General features: G+C 38.4%; 1 protein-coding gene across 1 annotated transcript in view; it reads left to right on the forward strand.

The window, feature by feature from the left end:
• The window catches only part of LOC111155560 (cubilin), a 257,013-nt gene that overhangs the window by 215,434 nt on the left and 14,504 nt on the right, over positions 1-27,075 (forward strand). The window contains exons 59-60 of the mRNA XM_022515785.1: positions 1,751-1,968; positions 19,332-19,540. Of these exons, the coding sequence (XP_022371493.1) occupies positions 1,751-1,968; positions 19,332-19,540 (427 nt within the window). The remainder of the gene's footprint in view (positions 1-1,750; positions 1,969-19,331; positions 19,541-27,075) is intronic.

Consider the following 27,075-nt stretch of genomic DNA (forward strand, 5'->3'; position numbering starts at 1 on the left):
GAATAAGGAGTCTTTCTTGCCATGTACCTTGGTGGCCCAGTATGTGCTTCTACATGTGTAGGATTATAGGTGATATATATACTGTATATGTTGATAACATATATCTATTTCCTGTGTGGGCTCTGGCTTATCATAGTCAAAATTCTTTTAGCACGGTTGGAAAATTTTTTATACTCTAAGAACCTATATTGTATGAAACAGATATTATCCCAGTCTTTGCATAAGTTATAGATATTAGTAAAACATGAATTCTTCCACCAGGGCTCTCAAAGTACCCTGGTGACATAAGCTTTTCTATCAGTGGGCTTTTCCAGATATCGTCTGTTCTCTGGAAAAATGATAAAAAATAAAAATTTAAAACAGCTTTGAGTCCTCTTGGAAACTCAAATCTTTATCTTTCTTTTTGGATTCATGTTGTAGAAAATAAATGTGTTATCCAAGGAGAATAAAAATAGATGTAGTATATTTGGAAATTATCTAGCTTTTGTTCTGCCTTCATCTTCTTTTACAAGAATATTAACTATTACATGCGGTTGAAGAAAATAAAGAATTTTTCGTCTTGTTCTTAATCATCAGTTTGAAAAAATTGAACTAATTAAGGCTTTTTAAAAATTTTACGGATCCTTTTTTTCTTAAGGCTCTTAGAAGAAATTTTCAAATTAAATATCTTCAAATTCTTCTGTATTAAAGACTATTTATTTATTTATTTGTTTTATTTGAGAGAGAGAGAGACAGAGGTAGAGAGTCCAAGGAGGAGCAGAAGGAGAGGGACAAGCAGACTCCTTGCTAAGCACAGAGCCCAATCTCCTGACCCTGAGATCAGGACCTGAGCTGAAATCAGGAGTCAGACACTTAACTGACAGAGCCACCCAGGAGCTCCACAAATTATTCTGTGTTATATGTTATTTATTATAGCTGATAGCAAAAAAAAAAAAAAAAAAAAAACTGAGAAAGCAGGAGAACCTACAGAAATGAGGGCAGGATATCAAATAATTTAAACAAATTTAAGAAAAAAATAAGTTATAATAAACCCATTCTAAAGCCCTAAAGATAAACCATGTAGAAAGCCTTGCTTGTTTAGGAAACTCTGGGAATAATTACTTGAAATGACAGAGCATAGGCCTGAAATTAAAGTAATATCTCAGGCCATTAAATGAAGTTAAGGGCATATCTGTCAGGATAGTTGTAAGTGGTAACAAACACACCCACGGCTCAGTAGCTTAACGAGTTCATTTCTCACCTGTATGAGGATGTCCAGTGTGGTCTGGTCACTCAGCAGCCAGGCTGATGGACGCTTCATTTCTACATTTGAATCCATGACCCATCACTGCGGTGGGAAGGCAAACTGAATAGTAATTTTTTAAAAACGCCTTCCAAAAAGTAATACGTATCACTCCTGCTTATATTTCTTTGGGCAAAGAAAGTCTTAGGGCCATGTAGAACCTCACAGTGTACTCAGAAGGGCAATTCTCCCAAATGTCAGGAATGCAGAGAGCTGGGGATATGTGGTGTAAAGTTCCTGTAACAACTATAATGATCCTAAGTGTAAATATTTGCGTATAGCCATCCAATCATTAGAATAGCATATTGTTTCTAGTACTTTCTGTCAAGTAAAGCATGGATGTTCCGCTTCTAGCCTTTGTCTTCTTTGTTTGTTTTGTTTTTGCTTTTGTTTTTACAAGAACGAGAGTTAATAGTGTAATGGAAATCCGGATGGAGAACTTCAGTTTTAACAAGGTTCATTCCACAGGTTTAGTGATTTTGATGTGGTTCCCTCCACCTTCTGCTCCCAAGACTACCTGGCAATTTATGATGGTTCTAACATCAGTGATCCCCTTCTTGGAAAATTCTGCGGTTCCAAGCTTCCACCCAATATTAAGAGCAGCAATCATAGTTTGCTTCTGGTATTCAAGACAGATTCATTTCAAACAGCAAGAGGTTGGAAAATATCTTTCTGGCAGACGCTGGGTAAGAATTTGGGATATGTAAATCTATTTTTCATGACTGTTGCTTTTCTGCTTTACTTATTTTTTTTTTCACCTGACTAAAGTTTCTTTTCATTTAAATTTTGAGGAATATGTCACATGAAGTTTTGGTTTTAAAAGTTATATATGATATATTTTGATTAAAAAAAAAAAACGCTCAACTAATATACCTCTCTGGTGTACAAGGGTAAAGTCTTTCTACACAACCATCTCGAATGAGACCTGAACCTCATTTTATCACTGATGGAAATGGCAGAAGTTTAGCCTAAAAGCAGGCAAGGGCTCCGTCAAGAAAAAGGCCTCATGACCTGTGTTGACTTTATCTTTAAAATGATGAACAGCCTTGGGTGAATTTTAAGTGAGAACTGCATGACCAGACTTGACTTCTGGAAAGATGGTAGTGGTAGCAGGCTGGAGGGAGGTTGGGGCAGGAGGACCCTATGACTTGAGAAGACACTCGTTATAGAATTCCGGATGGCAAAGGTTGAAGGTTCAAACTGATGCAGTGGGAATGGAAATAGAAGGAAAGGTAAGAATCTCAGAGAAACTGAGAAGGGAGAATGCTGTAGATAACCTTCATCCCTCTGCTCCAAAGCCAAGCTTACCTTAGGCTTTCTTTACATTTGATGTGTTACTTTTCTGTGCATTTCCTGAGGGAAGCAATTAGACACTTGTGTTGTGAAGGCTTCCCAATAGAACATAGACATCATGACAAATTGTATCAGAAAACCACTTTGCCACCTCTCCTACTTAGCTATATCAACAGTCACTTGAAAGCAAGTCTCATGGGCAGACAGGGAGTATTGCCTCAATAGAATTTGTCTAAGTGAAGTGGCGTACAAAAAACACAGAGGCTATTTTGAAAGAAAAATTCATTTTCCTTTGGAGATTTTTGCACAAAAGAACCCATACATTCTTGCCTTTAGCACAGACTTTAGAATCAAATGACATATATTTGCATTTGCTCTTGATACCTGCTTTCGAGTTGTTTTTCCTTTTCCTAATATATTCTCACTTGACCATTGAAATAGTCTGAAAGTGCTCTCTGCTGTTGTCCCCGGCACGAAGCTTCCCAAGTGAGTCAGTCCAGCTTTCACTAGCCTCATTAATTACTGTTTTTCTGAGCTACAAGGAGGGCATTTGGACTTACTGTGATTTTACTGAACTAAAGTGGCACAGAAGGAAAAATCTTACATTGTCAGAGGCATTGTTCACATACGACCATGGGCTCTTTCGGTCAGTTACTGTTTTCCTCTGGTCACCGTTCTCGGAAGGGTTCAGGTGTAGGGAATAGAAATGGAATGTCGTTAGTTGTCAGAGTGGTGTGATCACTGCACTTCATGATGATGACTTTTACCTCTTTTTCATCTTTATAAATGTTCTTGGACACTTGGAAATATCGAAGAAGTGCTTTTGAGTAATCACTAACAGTAATTTTTTTTTTTACTGAAAAGCTAAGTGTTGCCTTGAATTGCTTTGGTTTCACAAAGCCTTCAAGAGCACACATATCAGTTTACTGATCATTCTGCATAACTTCTCAATTTTGTTTTGTTTCATTTTTTTTGTTTGTTTGTTTGTGGTAAGGGAGTAGGGGAAAGAGCAATTAAGAGTAGATTGAATTCTTCTAGTTATAGATCTGGATTAAAAAACAAAAACTCGGACTTGGCCACTAGGATGCACCTTTCACATCTGTCTTATGCATTTAAAACCACCCCATTTTCCCATAGAAAGGTGAGAATGCCTGTATGGACTTGACAGTGAGTTTTCAACAGTCACATGAATTTTCGACAGGGTGTCCAAAACTGTCAGTTCAGCCTGGAAAACAGTATTTTCCCAGTGTAAATAATTTCTGTGAAGAGACCATTTTAGTCTGTGACATTCCAGTTTGGTTCATCTTGACTAACACACTCGAGTTTTGCAAATTTGCCATTTAGATGGTACAGTTGACAATACTTTATAGACACCTGCTTCGATTTTTCGGAAGTCAGTGGAGAGCCCCACTCATGTAACTATGTGATTATGAGGTCAGCTCCTTCTTCATTTGTATTGCTAATGGGTCAGAAAGATTTGGGGCAAATATCCCATGGTTTGTGTTAATTACTAAATATGTAGGGAAATTGAGTTTCATCCTTTCGTGGAACTTCTGTATTAATGGCCCCAATGGATGGGATATAAGGTACAGAAAAAGCAGGGCAGACCCTTCACAGGGGCTAATATCTAACTATAAAGTGAATCTGTCTTTCCCCCTGCACTCCAGCATTCCATGAATAATTAATTGATCCTGAGAGAAAATGACCAGCAAAGCCATTGTGCTGGGCATTAGGGATCTGTGAAACTGAATTTATCTGAGTGTTTTCTTAAAAGAGTGAGCTTTTGTCTGATTGTCAGTGGTATCAAGGGTCTTATAAAGTTTAAGAAGCCATCAATCCTGTGGATTTGGCTGAAATAGGAATGCTATCTAGTGCAGAATTGACGTTTATAAATAACCTTTATTTTATTAAATTTCTGCTAGTTGAGCTTTTGTCCCTCCTTGACCCCCAGGGACTGCTTTGGCCATGACTGGTCTTACATGTGTGTCTTGTGAAGCATTTCAGACTTGCAAACATGTTTTTAAACTTTCAGAACCCCTGCTGCTTCTCACTGCCCTGGTCTCATGTGAGAGTTCTGCTCAGTCAGTCTTAGTCATGCCACAGTCATCACATTAGACACCAAACTTCTAGATATTTGATTAGATTGGGGATTCGAAGTATGTTATTTGTGTAGTATACTGTGGTGATTCCATTTGTTTTTTAAAGTAATGTGTTCATAACGCTTCAGCAAAATGTCAGGGTCAGAAACTGACCCTAGTCCGATGAGGTGTGAGATTGGTAGGCATTTGGATCAGTGAGTAGCCGAGGAGAGAGTAAAGAGTGACCCTTTGGGATGACATGTCTTAGAAGGGCAAGGACGTGACATCACCCTAAAGAAGATGGTAACATCAGGGACAAGGGGGTGTCAGTGACTAGAGGCTGTAAACACTGGACATGTGACTAAAGCTCCCAGCTCCCTGTCATTCACAGACCATGTGAGGAGGATGAGGGCCACTGCCTGTCCCTTCCCTGTGTAAGTGCCATATAGAGAACGAGTCAGATGGCAATATGGTCAGACTCACAGACAAAGGTGAGACAAAGGTTTTAAAACACCCGAGCACATATTTAACAAGAACAAAATGAACCATACTCCCCAAAGGCAGAAACGTGCCTAGATGGGAGGAGCTGTATACCAGAAATCCCATGGCCACCACCTAATCATCCCATTACATCATTGCCTGGTAAGATGTTTTAGAAGAGTCCTTTAGCATTTTTTCAATTTTTTTATCTGCTAAAAAAAGATCACTTTGAAAAATTACCACTTTCTTTCTTTTAAGAATATGTTGGGGATGAAGTAGCTAATTCCTATGAAATTCCTTAGATGTCCAAAAGAAAGACTGTTATGCTATCAGAAAGTAATGCTGTGGTCTTGAGCTTCTGTTAGGCTCCATGACCGGTCCCACCCTATATCTGAGGTGGGGGAGGAGGCCTGGGTACAGCCGGGGTCATGATCATCAATGGGACCCTCCCTGGAGCAATGATTGTTTTGTTCATTCTTACTCACATTGCACTAAAATCTAACTAGCAAACCCTAAAGTATGTTTTATAACCTAAATCTGAAATCAAAAGCTAAATTTTAATTACATTCTAACACCTTGCAGAGGCCTAGCATGTAACGGATACTCCATCAATATTAATAGGCTGTGAATGCATTAAAGAACAAGTAGACACGTGCACCTACTTAACAATTAATTCCCTCATATTAATATAAACGATATACTATACATTGTATTGTATCTAGATGTGCCTCCTTCTCCATCATGGTTCATATAGTTCAGCTAAGACTCAGGGTAGTAAACTAGATCAGTTTCCTCCTCAGAGAATTGGGAGTACGAGATCAGACTCAGCCTCTGGGTCATGTGTGTCTGGCCTCTGGATTTTTGCCCCCTGCCATAACATCTGGAAAATGTCTTTCTAACATGCTAAAGGAAGGCACTGGGAACAGTGGGAGGAAGCTGAGGGAGTTGAGCCTGAGTTTGTTGACAAGAGGGGACAAGAGAAGGAAAGGGGAGACTGACAAATGCAGTGGGAGTCTGCGGCCCCAAAGATGGAAAATATGGTCAAAACAGATGGAGAAAAATATAACAACATGTCAAAACCAGACTCTGGCTTCTAGTTATTTTTTCAGTTTCAGTTTTGGTGTTAGGTTTGGACTTTGAGAGGCATTCTAAAATTCTGTAGCTAGATGGTAAGAGAATAAACTTAAGAACATTCAGTGGCTGTTGGGTGCCTGGGTTGCCCAGTAAGTTTAAGCCTCTGCCTTCAGCTCAGGTCTTGATCTCAGGGTCCTGGGATCGAGCCCCACGTCTGGCTCTCTGCTCAGCAGGGAGCCTGCTTCCTCCTCTTTCTCTGCCTGCCTCTTTGCCTACTTGTGATCTCTCTCTCTTTAAAAAAAAAAAAAAGAAAGAAAGAACATTTGGTGGCTCTAAATAGTGATATATGTATGTTTCCATGTGCTTCTTAAAGCGTGATAAAACCTGCCAAACTTAATTACTTTTAAAAGTATAAGTGCAGTAAGAGGGTTGAGTTATAACTTGAAAAATTTTATAAATCACTGCCCAAGTAATTCTCAGCTTAGCAGTAACAGGGGTATTACTAGAAAGCAATGGTGTTTGTCTGTTCTCTTAATGTCATTTGCTCCCTCTGATGAAGTCAGAGAATGAGATGAGCTGAAATTGTACTCCCATTTGCAGAAAACTAGACTGAGCTTACTTCCGCCCTTCTTAAGCCTTGTAACTTTTCACTGGTGATTGGATTTCCCTTGAGAGATGATGCCAAAGACAAGGGTATCTGCAGTTTCTTCTTCGTGGGTTTTATTGAAAAGGGTTCTTTGCTGAGCAGAGAATGCGGGGCCACAGTAAGGAAAACAGCAATGCCTCATTCAGGTAGACAGGAGTAAAACTCCAGATCAGCAAAAGGAAAGGAAAGATTTTTAGTAGGATATATTCCAACATCAGAGTCTATGCCCCCCTCCCCCTGGAATGACCTGTGCCTGGTTTAAAGAGTAGGGCTGCTGTTGAGGAAAAATAAAACCAGATGGTATTGTGGAAACCAAACTGAATGATAAAATTGAGTTAGTGGTAAATCATAAGATAACACTGGAAAACATTTGAGTGAATAAGAGCTGGGAAGTAATTATCCTGCATTAACCTAAGCCGCACCAGCCCTCCTTGAAATGGCATTCAGTCTTGTCTAAGATGTTCTCAAAACTTGGTGTTTTGAGTTAAATTATTTGTATAATAATATGTTATTTGTATAATAACATGACATATTTAAACATATGTTATAACAAATTTGTATAATTTGTATAATAATTATTATAATTATTATAATAATAATAATTACAAATATATAATTATTATCCTTACTCCGATCAGCTTGACTTTGATGTAGTGTTTGCAGGAGCATAAGTGCAAACTATCTCTAGTCAGCAGTAAACATTAAAAAAAATTCTTTGGTTGTAAATCGGTTGTTTAGAAATGAAACATCAGGGGCGCCTGGGTGGCTCAGTGGGTTAAAGCCTCTGCCTTCAGCTCAGGTCATGATCCCAGGGTCCTGGGATTGAGCCCTGCATCGGGCTCTCTGCTCAACAGGGAGCTTGCTTCCCTTCCTCTCTCTCTGCCTGCCTCTCTGTCTACTTGTAATCTCTTGTCTGTCAAATAAATAAATAAAATCTTTAAAAAAAAAAAAAAAGAAATGAAACATCATTAGGGCCATAGGACTACATTCTTCTTCTTGTCATGATATGAAAAAAAAATCTATTAATTTTGTGGTAGCTGTATGTTCTGCTCACTCCCAAATGAAGACATCACAAAGTCCCAGGGTAAAGCTAAAAAAGTGGAAATATTCATAGCACGATGCATAAGCTAATATATCAGCAAGAACAAAAGAGTAGTTCTGTGTCCCTGTTTAAATTGTTATTTAAAAGCTATGGGAATCTGGTTCTGGTCTTATGAATTCCACCTCTTCGGTATCAAAATCTATTTTATGACTGAGCATGTTGCTGTTAAGCCTTCTTTCTCTAAACAGAAAATTTTTAAAAATTTCATAACTTTCGATTTTGTAATTGTCAATGTTAAGTAAGTAAGGTCATACTTTTATTTTTTATTGAAGAATAATTGACATACAAATATTGTATTAGTTTCAGGTTCACAACATAGTGCTTTGATATTTATATACATTACAAAGTGGTTACCACAGTAAGTCTAGCTACCATCTGTCACAATACAAAGTTATTACAATATTATTGATTATACTCCCTATGCTGTGCATTACATCCCCAAGTCTTACCTGTTTTATAAATGAAAGATTGTACCTCTTCATCCCCTTTACCTATTTCATCCAGTTCCCCAACTCCTGCAAACATTCATTTGCTCTCTGTATCTCTGAGTCTGTTTGTTTGGTTTCATTCATTCGTTTATTTTTAATTTCTACATGTCAGTGAAGTCATATGTATTTGTCTTTCTCTGCCTGACTTATTTCACCTAGCGTAATACCTTCTAGGTCCATCCATGTTGTTGCAAATGGCAAGATTTCATTTTTTTTATGACTGAATAATATTCCATTGTGTGTATGTATGTATGTATGTATGTAGATAACATCATCTTGATCCATTCATCCACTTATGGACATTTACTTGGATTCTGTATCTTGGCTATTGTAAATAATGTTGCAATGCATATGGGAATGCCCATATATTTTCGAATTGGTATATTTCTTTTTTTCAGATAAATACCTAGAAATGGGATTGGCGGATCATGTGGTAGTTCTGTTTTTAACTTTTGGAGAAATTTACTGTTTTCCACAGTGGCTGTACCAGCTTCTATCTGCACCAACAGTGCAAGAAGGTTGCCTTTTCTCCATATTCTTGTCAACACTTACCATTTCTTGTCTATTTGATAATAACCATTCTGATAGGTATGAAGTCTAAGTCATACTTCTTTTGGGTAGTAGAGTCAGCACATTAATGTATCCCGTATTTTACAAATGATTAAATTTGCTCTGCTTGCTAGAATTTAATACTCATAAATTAAATTTACTTAAGTAATAGACCTAACATCATTTATCACTGCAAATTTTTAGCTAAAGATGCATTTTCCTATGAAAATACTATCTCTTAGGCAATGTTTTAAATCTTTCAGTGATATTTTTATTGTTATCCTGTGAGTTGCTTCTTGGCAATTAAATGTGTGCTAAAAATGAACTAACTTAGCTTTAAAAACAGGTTAATCCATAGGACAAACATGCCATTTTGTATAAAAAAATACATAAGTATGTACATACATGTATATAGACAAAATGTGTGCATAATGTAACAACAACTTTACAAATCAAGAAGCATATTTAACTCCAAGAATTCCCCTTGTAAACGTATGTTAGATGCAAAGATCCATATAAGAACGATTTACATGTTCTATTCATTCCTTTATTGTTTATTCAACAATATTCACCAGCTACTTGCTGTGCAGGCGATGAACTTCTCCTTGGGAATACAAAGATGAAATGAACAAGGTCCTCATTCTTGAGAGGTTCATTCAAGTAGATGAGTTAGTAAGTAATTGTGAATTTGGTGTAGTAAATGCTTTTTGACAGAAGTATGTGCAAAGGACAGTGGAGGCAGAAAAGCCAGGGACTTGTGGTACTTCTTCCCCCTCTGCCGGCTTCTCCCTCTGCTTGTGCTCTCTCTCTTCCTCTGCCAAATAAATAAATGGAGTCTTTAAAAAAGAGAGAGAGAGATAGTGTGTGTGTGTGTGTGTGTAAGCTCTGGAGGAAGACTTGCTAGGAAAAAACCCAGTTCTTGTCCATCCCAACAAGTCTGACCCTGGACACTTTTCCTCTCTAAATCTTGATAATCTCCTCTGTGAAATGGGTACACTAGTAGTGACTACCTGACAGGGCTGTGGTGAGATTAAACTAAAACATTCCCTGGCACTCATTAAGCACGGCATACATTTTAGCCATAGATTGTAGCAACTTGGAAGGAGGAGAAGGCATTCCTTGGGAAAGCATTCTACAGAGAAGGAAAAGCATGTACAAAGTTGCAGGTGCATCCCCTTTCAGAGGCTACAGACTGACCCTCGGGTCATTTGGTAATGCTCTGGGGCATGAGGTGGAGAACAATGGGAGCTGTGAGAGCAGAAATAGACAGAAGCTGCGTGCAGAAGGCCCTGTATCACAGGCAGAGGGGAACCATGAATGGTTTTGAGCTGGAGATCTAATGATCTAATAGGTTTGTTTTAAAGAGCACATTCTAGTACCTGTATGGATGGTGTTTTGCAGTAGGGGCGGCATTTTATGCAGGGAAAAATTAGGAAAGTACTAGAGTTGTTTTGGCAGGAGATGATGAGTGAAGTGTAAAAATAAAAGACATAGAAAGATGTAGAATCAATGGGACACAGAGGTCTTTGAACAGGGTAGTGATGCTTTCTGGTGATACAGCCATCCAAATGCAAAATTACCAGGAAAAGATCAGGTTTTGTAGGAGAAAATAATAATTTTGTGTTTGGGTATGGAGATTTTGGTGCATTTAAGACATCCAGCTCAAGTCCCATAGTTCATCAGATATAAGAATTAGAAGCTTAGTAGAAGGATCTGGGATAGAGTTTTGCTTGTTTTTACCTTGAGGCAATGCAGTGTGGCACATACACGTTTAAAATTATTATATATGCCTGGTGAACTGACTTGTATCATTATGCAATTTTTTTAAACACTTCTTGTCTTAAAGTCTACTTTTTTCTAAGTTAGTATCACTTCCTTAACTTTCTTTTGTTTGTGTTTGCTTGGTACAGTTTTCAATCTTGCCACTTTCGAACTTTTCCTATCCTGAAGATTTTATTTAGGTTCTGTTTTACTTTGTCTTTCATTTGAGAATTTCATATATTTTCAACTAATGAAATCACCAACATTATTGGACTTAAATGGACCCATTGTATTTTATTTTCTCTTGGTCCTTCCTGTTCTTACATTCCTTTATCCTTTCTTGGGCTTTTTAAAATTGGTTTCTGTCACTCTCCTTTTTAAGTCATTGCTTATACATTCTGTTCCTCTTCTTTAAGTGATTACCTTAGAGATTACAACATTCATCCTTGACTCATTAGAGTCTAATTTAAAATTATTCCTTTCACCACTTCATAATAAGTGTAAGGACATTAGAACATTTTAAATCCATTTATCTCCTTCCTGTCTTTTTGCTATTTAATGTCAATTATTTTAACTCTACTTATATTTTAAACATAAAACATTTTTATTGCTTTATGCAAGTAGTACTTATGTGTATCAACATTGCTGTTTTTTGTTTTTTGTTTTTTTTTTTTTCCCTTCCTGAATTTCCCTTCCTCCTTTCGGGGCCAATTTTTTTTTTTTTGAAGAATTTTTTTTAGTGTTTTTTTTTTTTTTTTATTTTTTGGAATTTTTTTTGTTAAAGTTTTTTTTTTTTTTTTTTGGTTTTGGTTTTTCTAAAAATGGTGTTAGTTTGTCTTATATTTTCTCTGAATATAGAATTCTAGTGTGGTATTTATTTTCTTTCAGCACTTTAAGATGCTATTCCTCCATTTTCATCTGATTTTTTTTTTTTTTTTTTTTTGGTTAAGATTTTATTTATTTATTTGACAGAGAGAGATCACAAGTAGGCAGAGAAGCAGGCAGAGCGGGAGGGGGAAGCAGGCTCCCTGCTGAGCAGAGAGCCCAATGCAGGGCTGGGGGCCAGGACCCCGAGACCATGACCTAAGCTGAAGGCAGAGGCTTAACCCACTGAGCCACCCAGGTGCCCCTTTCATCTGATTTCTAACATTTTGGCTAGAAAGTCATTGTAGAGCACTTTCTCTGGCCGTATTTTTGGGGCACTCCCTATCCCCCATCATCCCATTGTAGAGTACTGTACTCCACAGTGAGCTTTCTCTCTGTGTATGTATGTGTGGGTTAATTTTCACCATTATATAGGCGTATATTAATATCTCACTGTGGTTTCAATTGACATTTCCCTAATGGTGAACAATTTTCATGTGCTTTTTTTGGTCAAGTCTATGTCTTTTTTGGTGAAATATCTATTCATATCTTTTGTCCATTTTCTAATTGGACTATTTGTTTTTCTACTGTTGGAATTTGACCATTCTATATATATTCTCGGTAGTCTTTCTAGGGTATGTGGTTTGCAAATGTTTTCTCCCAGTTCATAACTTATCTTTTCATCCTCTGAACAAGACCTTTCTTAGGGTAAAATGTTTAACTTTTATAAAATCTAGTTTATCAATTTTTCTTCTTATATATCATGCTTTTGGTATCAGGGCTAAGAACTCTTTGCCTATCCCGAGGTCCTAAAGATTTTCTGCTATGGTTTCTTCTGAAAGTTTTATGGTTTTGTGGTTTACATTTTTCATTCATGTCTATCATCCAGTTAGAGATAATTTTTGTTTAAGGTCTGACGTTTAGATTGAAGTTAGTTTTTTTTTTTTTTTTTTGCCTCTCAATGTCCAATTGCTCTAGCAATATTTGTTGAAAAGAATATCCTTTCTCCACTGAATTATGTTTGCAGCTTTGTAAATAAAATCAGTTGAGCCTATTTGTGTGGGTCTATTTTTGTGGAGTTTTTTAAAGTTTTTTTATTTATTCATTTGAGAGCTAGGGAGAGCATGAGCATGAGTAGAGGGGGAGGGGCAGAGGGAGAGGCTAGAATCAGATTCCCCTTTGAGCAGGAAACCTGAAGGTGGCAGATCTGGATCCCAGGACACCAAAATCATGACCTGAGCTGAAGGCAGACGCTTAAGCAACTAAGCCACCCAGATGCCCCTATTTCTATGTTTTCTCTTCTATTCCATTAATCTATGTGTCTAACTCTCCACCAAGACATCATACTGTCTTGATTAGCTATATAGGAAGCCATAATATCAGGTGGAATGATTCCTCTAACTTTATTCTTCTTTGTCAAGATTGTTTTAAATATTCTAGGGCCTATACTTTTCCATACACAATTTAAAATAATTTTTTTAAATATAAACAGAAAGATCTTGCTGGGGCTTTGATAAGAATTGCATTAAACCTATGCATCGATTTAGGAATAATTGATGTCTTTACTATGTCAAGTCTTCCAGTACATGAATATGTCTGTCTCCCCATTTAGTTAGGTCTTCTCTGACTTCTTTCATCATTTTGTGATTTTTCAGCACACAGATCCTGTATATGTTTCATGAAGTGCATACCTAAGGATTTCATTTTCTTTAGAGCAATTGCATTTTTACTTTTACTTTTTTTAACTTTTTATTTAAATTCTAGTTAGTTAAAATACAGTGTAATATTGATTTCAGGGGTAGCAGTTGTATTTTTAATTTCAGTTTCCACATGTACATTATTAGTATATAGAAATGTGCCTGACTTTTGTATATTGTACTTATATTTTGAGTTCTACTGAACTTATTTACTAGTTTTAGGAATTTTTATGTAGATTCTTTGGGATTTTCTACATCTGAAAATAATGGCAATTTTATTTCTTTCTCTCCAGTCTATAATATATGTTTTTTTTTTTTCTCACTTCTTGGGATTTTCTACCTCTGAAAATAATGGCAATTTTATTTCTTTCTCCCCAGTCTATATATATTTTTTTTCTCACCTCTTACACTTAAGAATTTCAACACTGTGCTGAATAAGAGTGGTGAGAAAAAAATATCCTTGCCTTTTTCCTGATCTTAAGATGAACACATTTAGTTTTTCACCATTATCATGTTAGCTGTAGGTTTTCATAGATGTTCTGTATCAAGCTGAGAAAATTCCTTTCTATTCCTAGTTTGCTGAGAATTTTTGTCATGAATGCACGTTGGATCTTGTTAAATCCTTTGCTACATGTATTGATATGATCATATTATTTTGCCTAGCAGATCATTTTCAAAATTTCAAAGTTTCAAATGAAATGCCTTGGGACTGATGATACATACATAAAGTATACCTGAATAATGCAAAATTAGTAAAAAGATAATGATAAACTTCTCCTAAATTTGTTGTACACTATATGCTCTTTTTCTAGTGACTGTAGCTACTGATTGGTCTTTGGAATTACCTTTTTTTGTAGTATTTTAGTTTTAGGCTTCCCAAATATTATTAGACTAAGTACACAATCTAAATTATATTAGGCTGGCTCTCAAATTAGGATTTTTTTAAATGAGTCAAATTGAGTGATGTTACTAAAAACAAAGAAGTAAGATCAAAACATGCAATTCATGTTACAAAACCTATTATGTTGTTTTTCTAGCATAACTTATGTATATAATACCTAAAAGGTTATACATGTTTGAGGTTAGAGAGTTGAAAAATAAATCCAGTTTGCTTTTAGATAAAAAGACAAAGCATGTTTGTCTGGAATCTAGGTGAATTTTTAAAAATGAATTCTCTGCTGTAGGGCAATTGAATAATGCAGCTTTGAAAATCACAGCAAGATCTATTCAAAGAAAAGATTATGGAGCTCTAACCCTGTGTCCTGTGTGGTTGAAGGGAAGCTATCCTGGCGCACCCCCATTTCCCTAAAGCACCACCTTTGAATATGTTTATGTTCTCTTTCCTGTGCTTTGGTCAGCTTCCTTTAACTACAGACTCGAAGCTCCAGCTGGCTCACTGAGAAACAGGGAAGTGCCCAAAGTCAGGCCAGTCTTTATCTGTAAGGATGACTTGCCATCCACCATGTGTCCAAGTAGTGATGGTCCAGAGACAGATAGAGATCCTATCCAGAAGACGTCAATAAAACGTCAGCCACAAAAATGACCATTCTCACGATAACTATTTAGAAATGAACCTGTCTCCACTAAAGGCTTCAAGATGTTTTCTCTTGGGTAAAAGAACTAATTTTCTTTGTCAGATTTATGTTGGCTTGTGCTTCACTCTGAAGCTGAGTTGTCGGAGGGAAAGAATTTAGGATTTAGTTACTGATTTTTAATTCAGTAGATCTCGATCCACATTTCACTCCTTACTACGGGCTTTTATTTCCAGTATTTCTTTAGCCAAACATTGTCTTTCTCTAAGGAAGTACCTCTTTTGTAGGAAGTATTTCCAATTTTAGGGAAGACGGTTAGAGTGACATTTGTTCTTGGACACGGGGAATGTCATGACTGAGCATGACTGACGAAGGTGCTGATGGATGGGAGTTTGCTGGATGGAAGAATGTGTGTAATGACAAGAAAGGTGATGGATTTATAAAGCTAAGTATGTCAAGGTTAAGGGCTGATACTGATGAAACAGATCATGAGGGAAATTTAAAAATATCAGTATAGTAAATGAATATTAGTGTCTTATGTATGAAACTATTTCATGATCACAGAGTTCTTTCTGATATGTCCTCTTATTGTTGAAATATAGAAATGTAGAACTAGTAATGGGGCAAATCACTTTTTGGTAAAGATCCTTCTTTTGTTAATATTTGTCTCTATATTTTCCCAAAGACATACATTTATGGTTATATTTGCTATAGGAGGAGGAGAAGCAAAGAGCAGTTGCACTATGTTTAAATATTAAAATGGGGGAAATTAGAGCATTTATAACCATTTACTGCACCAAACAAACACTGAAAGGATTTTACTCATATAATGTTACACTTACATCAATTATTTGACTATGCCCTCATATAGCCTATTACTCCTATAATATTATTCAAATATAGTATGAATTATATAATTCATTCACATAATGTTATGCTCACCTCAAATATTTGAATATTTTGGCCAGGATTGTCTGATGGTGATGTTAATTCTCCTTTTTTTAAGTTCTGTGTATATATTCTATGAATTAAGCAACATGCTCTATTATAGTTTAACAACTCAAACAAGCTATTTGGGTATTGATCAGCTATGGCCACAGTAATGTTGTGCAACAAACCAGCCAAAATTCCGTGGCTTATCCCTCTAGAATTTATTTTTATCACTGATGGGTTGGCAGACCGGTTTGTCTGCCTGTTCCGGGCCATGATTGCACTTGGTTTCACAGTTCTGGCCGGCTCTAAGTCCGCACTGTGTGAATCCACTTTCTCTTCCATCAGCAGCCACCTCAGACATGAGCTCTTGGTGGATGGAGCATGGGAGCACGAACCAAAAAACACAAAGCCCCTTTAAGACCTATTCCTGCTTCAAGACCATTAATATTCTGAGGCCTACCACCAGTCCCTTGGCCAAGCCTAACATCAAGCGGACAGAAAAGCATGCTGTGTCCATTCTAATGTACTGCAAAGAGAGGGGCTAAAGAATTAAGAATCATCCAAGCTACCCGTCAGTCCGTGGCAGCACACACCAATGACTTTTGTGTTCTTGCTTTTGGGCTCCCTGGAGGGAGGGAGGGTGTGTCTGCCTTATGACTTCAGTACCGTAGTAGTGTGTATAATGGTGCCACTGTACCCAGATACAATCGTCATCTTGCCCTTATTATTAGTAACAGTTAATAAACAAGGGGTGATAATATAGTCTAAACTTTTAAAAATAACATTTAATTTTTAAAACTGATGCATTCATAGAGTAAAGCCCAACAGTACCAATTTCCGGTATACAAACCTCCAACTCTTTACCACGTGCCCTTGCTGCCTCCAGCCCAGACTGTAGCCATGTCTTCTCTCCTGGTCTCATCTCCTCCAGTCCTAAACCCTTCCATGTAATGCTGCTACCAGAAATAATTTACATCATAATTGTTTAGAAAGGACATTCTGACCCTACCACTCTTTTAATCAAAAACCTTTCAGGTAGATCCCTGTTATCCACAGAATCAAGTCTCAAGGTCAAGTTCTATCATCCCGCAGTTGAGGCCCTCTGCAGAACAGCCCATCCTGTTTCCCAATCTTCTTGTCCTCAGCGGACTCTGGAGTACTCACTAAGAGAATTATGCTTTCCTCTGCCTATAATGTAAATTCTTGTCCACTGCATCTTTGGTTATGAGGTTCCATCTGCCTGGAATTGGCAGTATCAATCCCAGTTCTACATAGTCTTGTCCTGTTTATCCTTCAAGACCCAAATCAGATGTCACCTCTTCCTTGGACATTCTACATCGTCATAGCCTAAAGTAGTCTGTCCCTTCCTGCAAAACTCACAAGACTTCGCTGCCTCTTTTACGGTAACTGTTTTTGTGTTTTGTTTTGTTTTTTTCTGAATTGTATTATCATTATTTATGTATGTCTTATCACTGCTGTTGGACTACCACTTATCTTTTCCCATCTCAATACTAAATGTATTTCTTTCACTATTAAAACAGTATTTAATGGGGTGCCTGGATAGCTCAGTCAAATGTCTGACTCTTGGTTTCAGCTCAGGTCATGATCTCAGGGTTGTGAGATCGAGCCCTGCATCAGGCTCTGCACTCAGTGGGGATTCTGCTTGTGATTCTCTCTCTCCCTCTGCCCCTTGCTCCCTCCCTCTACCACTGTGGGCTCTCTCCATCTTTCTCTAAAATAAATAAGTAAATCCTAAAAAAACCCTTTTTTTTGAGGGAAAAAAACCCAAATATTTAATAAATAGATAACGTGTGTCAATTCATTAATACCCTGAGTCATTATTCTTCCCAGCTCTGTATATCAGGTTAAGTGGTTTTCTTAAGTAACAATCAGTCCACACTGGGTATAAAAGCAATGCAAACTCCAGTTCTTTCTTTTGGCGGCAGGCTTATTTCATGTGAGCAGAGTCATTAGCAGTATGTGGTTCAGCATTGGGCATTGCTTTGGTTTCAGAATAATTTTGTGCTATATACCATCTACGGATTTATCAAGGACTGGGCCTTTGGAAGCTTTTCAACTCCAGGAAACGTCTGATCGTGCTAATAATCTATCATTTTATCTGACTTTGAAGCTATGGAAAGGGAAGTTTGACCTACTAAGTAATGTGCCTATCCTGAAAAACTCGCCACAAATTTCATACTTTGCCTGTGAGAAGGGCTGCCATTGTTTCCATTTCCTGCCAAGCTCCAAGGCCAAAATCTTAGCGCCCCCTAATGTTGCAAGCAATCTTTTCACCGTTAACAGATAAATAGACAAATAAATGAAAGGCCAATGTCAGTGAGATTTAATTTTGGAACTAATAATCTATGTTTGTGCAGAATGTAAGCTTTATGAACACTATTTTGGGCACCTACTTAACCCCTCTTCCTACTAGGGTTATTTTGAATTTGGTTCATGCTCATGGTTTCAAAAATCATCAGTAAGTTCGTCTTCCTTTTGTGCTCTTTTCACATCATTTCAGAAGTATTGCCTTGGACTGTGATATGAACAAAACTATGTCCTATATTCTGAGGATTTTGTTCCATATTTTTTCATAGTTGACCATTCTGTCTTCTTGACAGGATTTTTTTATCTCTCTTTTCTATTTTTATTATGAATCTTAAGGTTTTTATTTCAAAGTAGAATTTATTTATTTTTTTAATTTTATTTTTGCCCTTAAAGCTCTTTTTCAGTTTGCCTTTTTGGGGAAAAAAATCAAATATAGAGTATGTTTTAATATAAACTGGACTGTAGTTTTTTATTTATTTTTTATTTTTTTAAAGATTTTATTTATTTATTTGACAGACAGAGATCACAGGTAGGCAGAGAAGCAAGCAGAGAGAGAGGAGGAAGCAGGCTCCCTGCTGAGCAGAGAGCCCGATGCGGGGCTCAATCCCAAGACCCTGAGATCATGACCTGAGCCGAAGGCAGAGGCTTAACCCTCTGAGCCACCCAGGTGCCCCTGGACTATAGTTTTAAATGTATGTAGTGTTAAATGGCCCCCAGCCTCTTTCTAACAGATAATTTACATAAAAGGTTTATTGGGAGCCAATTATCTTGGAATGTTGGGTAAATTCTTCATAAATTCAGTTTTCAATTTGATAGTGTTCATAAAAGCAGAACATAGAAATAAAATATGTTCATGGTTTCCACACATTTTGTTATGGAAAACACCGTATTTTCTAAAAAACTGGATTTTTCAAGAATAGAAAAAGCTTCAATAAATCCCATCAACATTTCTAAAAATGCATATAAAACTAAATATGGCTCCCCACTTTTCTAGATGACTAGACGGGGGACTCACAGGAGCAGAAAGGAAATAAGTAACAAAAAAGCTAATGCAAGCTTGAGCAACACTCACATAAGCCCCCTGAAGCCCAGAGCACCATCTGATAACATTCATGCAAGTGTCTGCAGAATAGAAACTATGTGATTTTTTTTTTAACTCTCCATATAAAATTTAAGATCTGTTCTCCTTGGTTTGCACAGTGACGTGTCTTTGTTTTAATGCAGGGCCTCGGCAAGGATGTGGTGGTTATCTGACGGGTTCAAATAATACCCTCGCCTCTCCTGATTCTGACTCCAATGGAAGATACGACAAGAATTTAAACTGCATCTGGGTCATCACTGCACCTGTAAACAAACTAATTAAACTTACCTTCAACACATTTTCTCTGGAGGCGCAAAGTATTTTGCAAAGATGCATATATGATTATGTAAAGGTAAGGCTATTCTATTTCCTAACCGAGTCTTCTACCCAAGACTTTAACGTGGTATGTGTCAGTTTATACCATTCAGGGAGTCATGAAAATTTTGAGTTCCACTAATTTTTAAAATAACATATTCTACACAGATATAACATTTATTATTACAGAAGCACTGTCTTCATATCAAGTTAATCTTTAATATGGATGGCTCAGAAACATCTTGTAGCTACTGACACTAGCTTTAAGATTTCCTGTTCATCCATGCTTTGGCAAGAGAGGATCTATGGAAAGATGGGTTGTATGGAAGGAGATACTTGAAAGACCTTCGGCAAATCCTAAAATGAAGTTTATATATTTACTTTCCATATTACCTGTAGATGTAGAAAATAACTTGGTTCTGAAGTCCCATTAAAAGGAAGTCAGGAAACTTTTCTGTTCAAGTTTTAGTGATTCATTAACATTAAATTATTGTACCTATAAGGACATATGAATTCAAGCCCCCCCCTTCTTTTTCTTTTGTTTAAGTAATCTCTCTACCCAGTGTGGGGCTTGAACCCATGACCCGGAGATCAAGAGTTGTGTGCTCCTCCAACTGAGCCAGCCAGGCACCCCTGAGTTCAGATTAAACCTTCTAAGTAGTATCAGCTGGGGTATGTATACTACTCCACTTTGTGGGGGGCAACAACCAGCATGGCAAGATTTGTGCCCATGAGGAGCTTAAATTTGATTGTAAAAGTGATGGGCGATGCATGCAAGTCAACGATACACTGTTCAGGGTAGTCAATATTGAAGTGCCAAGTAATGCACAGATAGAGGCTCAAAGCAACATCCAAATTTAAAAGGGAGGAACATTCATGATGATCTGGAATGAAGAAGAAAGGCTTCGGAGAGTGAGGGAGAGGTTATTCAAGTCAGGAGAGGAGGCATTCCAGGCAAGCTGCACATCAAAAGAAGGGAAGTAAAGAAGTTGGCATATGAAGGTTCTTAAAAGGGTGAAGGGACTGATTTTACTGGAGCATCGTATTCCAAAAAGTAGCAAGAAATGCGATGGCCTAATCTTATTGCTGGAGAAATACCCAGATCCCAAAGAATCTTGAAAAGTCAAACTAGGAAGGAAGGAAGGAAGGAGAGAAAGAGAGAAGGAGAGGAGAGAAGAGAAAATGGAATCAAATTAATGCAATTCAAATTTTGTGCAGTTGAAAATAAGGAGGAATTGGAGGTTTTCCAATGAGCGGTATGATGAGGGCAGTGTTTAAGGAAGACTAATACGGAGTCAGCATTTCAGGTGGGTGGTGAGCAGAGAGTCTGGAGGGAGGACCCTAGGAAGAGGTTACTTTTAGATAAGGATGGTACAGAGATGGAGCTATCAAGCCTAGTTTAAGATGAACTTTTAAGTTTGAAAATTGTCTTATATTTTAAAGAAATTATTGTTTTTAATAAAAGGGGAAGAAAACTTGTAGAATATGTGTCGAACACTTAATTACATACTGTCATAAGCTCCAAGCCCAGGAGAGCAGGAGAATTTCAGTACTATTAGAAGGAGACCATGCTTTGTAAGGTCGGGGTTCGGTTTGGGGGACAGCAGGGCAGACAGGTGGGCAGAGGATGGGTCGGGGCTCCAGCAAGAAGACAGCAGCACGAACAGACAGGAGACAGCAAAGGAACACTTCTGCAGTCAGAACAATCACTGTTTTCTTTCAAGAAGGCAGCTTGGAGCTGGAAAGCCAGGCTTCTGCTCCACCTCTGACGCAGTGAGGCAGTCAGAGAGGACAAAAGAGGCAGGACAAGAAACAGACAAGTCAAGGAAAAAAAAGATAAAAGCCATGAATAGTGAGGAGTCATGAAGGTCAAGGGAGAAGAGTCGCTCACCAAAGATGGGTGGTCAGTATTTTCAAATTATAAATTAGAGGCCAAGAAGGGAAGAAGAAGGAAAAACTTGTCAGATTGGATGACAACCATTTTTAACTAAAGTATGGGCACAGAAGCCAGATCAGAAGGAGTTCCTGAAAGACTGGAGATAACAAGGGATTTCAGTTTAAGTTGAATTCTTTTCTAAAATGACCCCAAATGGCCAAAGCAGCAGCAAAGCTGGTATTCCAGACACTTTGAGAGCTGCCTTGGTCTTACAGGGGCGGGGTGGGGGTGGGGTCATAAGCCCTAGAGGCAGGTAGTGTGGACTCTTAACCCAGTGTCATCACCAGGCAGATCCCCTCACTGCCCCAATCCTTTCTCACTTCATCTATTAAGAAACAAATGAACAAAAATCACAATCAGACCTACTTTGCAAGGTTATTTTGCAGACAAAGATCATGCATGCTAGACTGTTTAGCACTGGGCTTGAAATGCATTTAAAAACAAATTCTGGGGCACCTGGGGCTCAGGTCATGATCCTGGGGTCCTGGGATCCAGTCCCACATTGGGCTCCATGCTCAGTGGGGAGCCTGCCTCTCCCTGTCCCACTCCCCTCTCATGCTCTCTCTCTCACTCTCTCTATCAAGTAAATAAATAAAATCTTAAAAAAAAAGGTAAATTCATTTCCCCACCCCTGACCCTGGTATAATGCCAGATAGGCAGGCTGGCTGTGGAATCACTTTTTCTTAAAACATCAATTTTTTTACACATTTATGTGTCATTTACACATAAATGACAGTAAAAGTAAATTTATGCAGGATGTTTTGGGTGTGGTCCTGCTGGGAGGAAGGTTGATTGATATTCTCATCCTTTTCTGAGTGTGATTTGATACTGTTATTAAAGCAACTAGCAATTTTCTGAATTCCTTTAAGTCATTTGAGGCAAAAATAGCAATATCAAAAACAAGGAGTTATCATCTAGTTTAAATATAAAATGTGTCCCCCCCACCCCTTTTCTAAAGAAATTCTGTTCAGATCTACTCTTGTTTTCCTTCCGGGGAAAGCAGTTTCCCTATACTGGCAACTTTTCCAGCTTTTACCAAACTGGCAGATCAAAGTACAGCCCTTGGCATGTGAAGCCTGGAGACAGATATATTAAAGCGATTCTCTGCCGTAAATGGGACGTTTGATTCCTTGTAGAGTGTTTCTTAGATACTATAATCAAATCGCCTTTTAGGAAAGCTAATTTAATTCAGTTCTGTAGGTCGATATGCAGATGAAAACATGGCAATTCCATCATCCATTCATAATTATATCTCTTATTTTCGGAAGGGTTGATTTGAAAAATTACTATGGTAACTGCAGTACATCGTGACTATGTGTTTCACCAAGCATTTCTGTTGAAATTAACATCACGTCCATTCCATAAAGGGTCATGTGGCACAGCGATGTGTCAGGCACCCCACGGCAGAGGTACAGAAAGGTTAAAGATAGGATTCCCCAAGTTGCTGTCAGGAAAGTGGAGGAGGTTCTCACGTAAGCATATAAATTATCACACAACAAGACAAAAGCAATAAATATAAGCAATGAACAAAAGTAGAGTAGGTATAATTGAGTCATTTGGGGATTCAGGAGAGGTTGTCTCCCTGGGATGGCTGAGCTGGATTTCGGAGGAATGTCAGAGAAGCACACTTGTTGTTGGGGGGCCGCCAGAGAGAAAGAGGGAAGGATGGACTTGCAGCTCTGTAGTGTATGACCCACCAATCTGCCAGCAGTGCAGTCATTTTCTCTTATGGTGAGCAGGGAGAGAAATGGCAGGAAGGGCTCAGGGCTGTGACCCTAACTGACGTTCCTCTGCCGCGAAGTATGGAGCTAGTGCAAAGGAAATGGCTCCTTCCTAACACTTCCCAGCGTCTTCCCAATCTAATCCATGCCCACTTGAATAGCCAAGTGGTGGCTATTTCATGGTGCTTCCTTGACTCTCTGAAGGGGAGATCATCTATGCTATAACCTACCCATACACATAGCTTCAAAAGCGTAATATAATGTACTAAATGCAGGGAGAAGGAGGACTAAGAGGAGAGTATGTAAAATAGTGCAGACCTAAATACATAAATGCTCTGCTTCAGCTGTATTATGCCTCATGATAAAGTAGTCCAATTCTTCTAGGTGGGATCACGGCAAATGCAAAAGTATCCATTTAAACGAATAGTGACAGGCTGTAGTTGCAACTTAAATGCCAGTATCCTCACCGTCTGCCATAGGAATTTCCAAAATAGTGGAAAAACTCAAAAAAATTTTTCTAAACAAAACAAAGTCCAGTCTTCCTTCCACAGACACAGTAACTGCATTCTTGGAAATTTGGTGCCTATTAAAACTATGTGAAATGTTTTTACATTCTGTAGAGTATGGATTTAGGTTCTGGGATTTCACAACAATGAACAGTTTTATTATACAAATGTCTGGCCGGACGTTGAAAAGTTACAAGGGACATAGTAAATCTTCAGTTTGCAGAACTGTCCTCTGAATTGCAGGATGGGACCTGCAGTGTGGCTTCTACACACTAAATGTCAGTCATAGCCCCGAATTATCGTGATGACCCAGAAAACATGACATGCTTGCAACCCTACTCCCATGAGTACCTCTGTCTTCACCCACTGGTGAAGTCTTAACCATTCAGTCTGTGGGCAGTCAGCGTTAGGAAATCTGCATTCTATCAAGGCATTGGGTTCCCTGAGCTAGTCCCTACCATTCATTCATTTCTTCATTCATTCATTCATTCATTCAGTAAATGTCTATTTGAATACCTACTATATTCTAGACACTACTCTAGGCACTGGAAAAGAACATCAAGATAAAATAAATAAATAAAAATTTAAAAAATAATATAAAACCTCCTGTATTTACAGAACTGATTCTAATCACTGCTTCTTGTGGCCCCTTCTGAGACCACCAGGACCAACAGGACATTTTTCCCCATAAGATTCTGAAATGGGTCAGAGTTCAACCCCAAATCTGAAAAACCACTCTCTGTTCTCTTTCCCGTCCCAAATTACCCCCAGGCATGTCTGGCAGACCCTAACCAAAACTCCCCAGTAAAATAAAAAAATTCATGGCGATACTCTAAAATGCAGCATAGGGACGCTCCAGATAAGAATATAAAAATCCTGTTGTTGTCCCATTCCCAAGGAAATATTAAAAGATAAAGTCCTAAGAAAATTAATGTCCAAAATGATTAAGTTAAATTTGAAATCAATTAAAGTCCAATGTTGCCCTTATTGTATTATTGCCCTTTTGCATTAAAAGTTCAGAGAAAGTAAAATCCCAGCATGGCCTTCCCCACTTTCTCCTCCTGTTCAAATTAACAGCCAGATAAAGAACAGGATCTGGTAGTAGTTGTAGTCAGAGGCTATCTCTGTGAGCAATTCCTTCAGGATCTTAAGTAGATTCTTAAATGCTCCATTATCTGAGTTTTTACAGCTGAGAAAACACACAATCCTTCTTAGCACTTATCCACCCACCTTAGAACATAATCCAGGCTCCAAGCCTGATGGAGTTATGACGGGTGGCGGGTCCCCCCAGAATGAAATGTATAGCCGTGTGAGATTGTGCGGGTCTTAAGGGCCTGGTCCTCAGGGCACCGTTTACATCCTAGTCCATATGATTCCCCACCTTCATTGCACGGTGTGCCTCCTGCCACACACCCTGGAGCTACCTTCCTTCGTGGAGGTCTACGCGTCATCAGGGGCTGGGAGCGCAGGTGGAGGAATACTGGCTCCGGCTGCACAGGAGTCTGGAAGCTGGTGTCAGTGGTCCAGAGGCCACCGGCTGTCCAGTTCAGCTCAATTACAAGAAATCGTCCTGTAGTGAACCGATGCACACAGCAGCGGGAGGCCAGGTACTATGCAATTTCTGTCTGTCACATTTAGCAGTTTTCTATTCAGAAACCAAATCAGGTCCCAGAAGACGCAGTATCTTTCTCACGAGACCTAAGGAACTCCGAGGCTGTGTCCCAGGGTGCTGGCTCAGTCCTGCATCCTCTCACCCAAATGCCAGGCAGCCCGAGTGAGTTGTGGTCTCTTACATGCCTCTTGCACGCTTCTGAGGCCGTCCACACCACGTTCTGTAGGTTGGGATGCCCTTCTTCCTCTTTAGGTATGGGAGGTTTCCACCTAATTTTAGATGCCTCTTCAAATGCCTGAGATCTTTCCTGACTCCATCATCTGGGTTCTCTTATTACATTTAAATTCACCTTTAGAATTGACATATATATATATATATATATACATATTTTTTTTTTCAGTGTATGGATCTCTCTTACCAGTTAGTGTCAATGAATGTATTGAATGTATGGAAAGTGCCTTATACATCCTTGTACACATAGGACCTAGCACAGAGGAAGAGAATAAAAATAAATAAAAAATAAAAATAAAAAATAAAAATGCTTGTGAGTATGAATTTGATGATACAGGTGGCAGCCATTATCGCAGTGTTTTAACGTGTTTACCAGAAAATGGACATTACCTAAAATTTGGCACATCTCCTCTTCTATAAAATGAGGGGGATAAGATTATCCAACTCTCCAGTCTCTTCTGGCTCTAAATTTACTAAAATCCCATGTAAACAGGAGAGACAGTGCCACCTAGTGGTCGATTGACTTTTCTGTTTATTTTTAAATGACTCTATACATTCCTACCATTTTAGAATAATGTCAGTGATCATGAGTATTTTGGAGTTTATAACACACCGTAGTGCTGTTATAAATTCAGTGTTTGGATCTACACACACATACTTGTTTTAGAAATACCGTGAAGCTGACTCAGCTGGAGAAACTGAATTTCGGGTCATAGGCTTGAAAGAAATTTAGGTGTCCACTGTTTTGACAGGTGTTTGTTGAAGGTTCCTATGGCTGGGAGTTTTTCTGGATGCTGGTGACGCCATAGTGAATAATCAGTCTTCCCACCCAGGGGAATCACATTTTTATTGGGAGAGAGACGAGAAAAAGTAAATAAGCAACAAATAAGATGTGTTTTGATTGTAATAAGAAAAGAGATGTTGGAGTTCCAGCCATGTACCATAGAGTTCAGTTCTCTGAGGAGGTGACATTTGAGCTGAGACCACATGACAAGAGGGAGTGGCCCCTTCCAGAGCTGGGGAGAGAGGAATTGTTCCCCATGCTAGGAGCAGCTAATGTAGGGGGAGATAGGTCCAGGATGGGTGGGTGGTGGGAGAAAGGGACCAAAGCACTCTTCATTTATTAGACATGTACTGGGTGCCTTTTGTGTGCTTTCTAAAAACTGGGGACTCTGCAGGGCACAGATTGGACAGCAACCTGTGTTTCCATGGAACTAGTGTCATCTTCAGAGAAAAGACAATAATATAAATAATATATGTACTATGTGAAGATAAAGGCATGCTCTAAAGAAAGAACAAAGCAGGAAGGGAGAAAAGAAATTGGGAGCAAGTTCACACTTTAAGGAGGGCGGTCAGGGTGGCTTTAGTGAGTCAGTGATGTTTGAGTAAAGTCCTGCAGCAACGAAGAGAAGTGAATGATATAGTTGTATAGAAGAGGAATGTTCTAGCAGAGGAATGTTCTGCAAATGCCACAGCCATAAAGCAGCAGCAAGCCTGGTGTACTCAAGGAGCAGAGAGAATGATGTGGAGACAGTTAGGTATCAGTTGGGGACAGTCAGGGGTGGC

Source organism: Enhydra lutris, unplaced genomic scaffold (assembly GCF_002288905.1).
Source record: "Enhydra lutris kenyoni isolate GAN:26980312 unplaced genomic scaffold, ASM228890v2 scaffoldscaffold42, whole genome shotgun sequence".
NCBI lineage: Eukaryota > Metazoa > Chordata > Mammalia > Carnivora > Mustelidae > Enhydra > Enhydra lutris.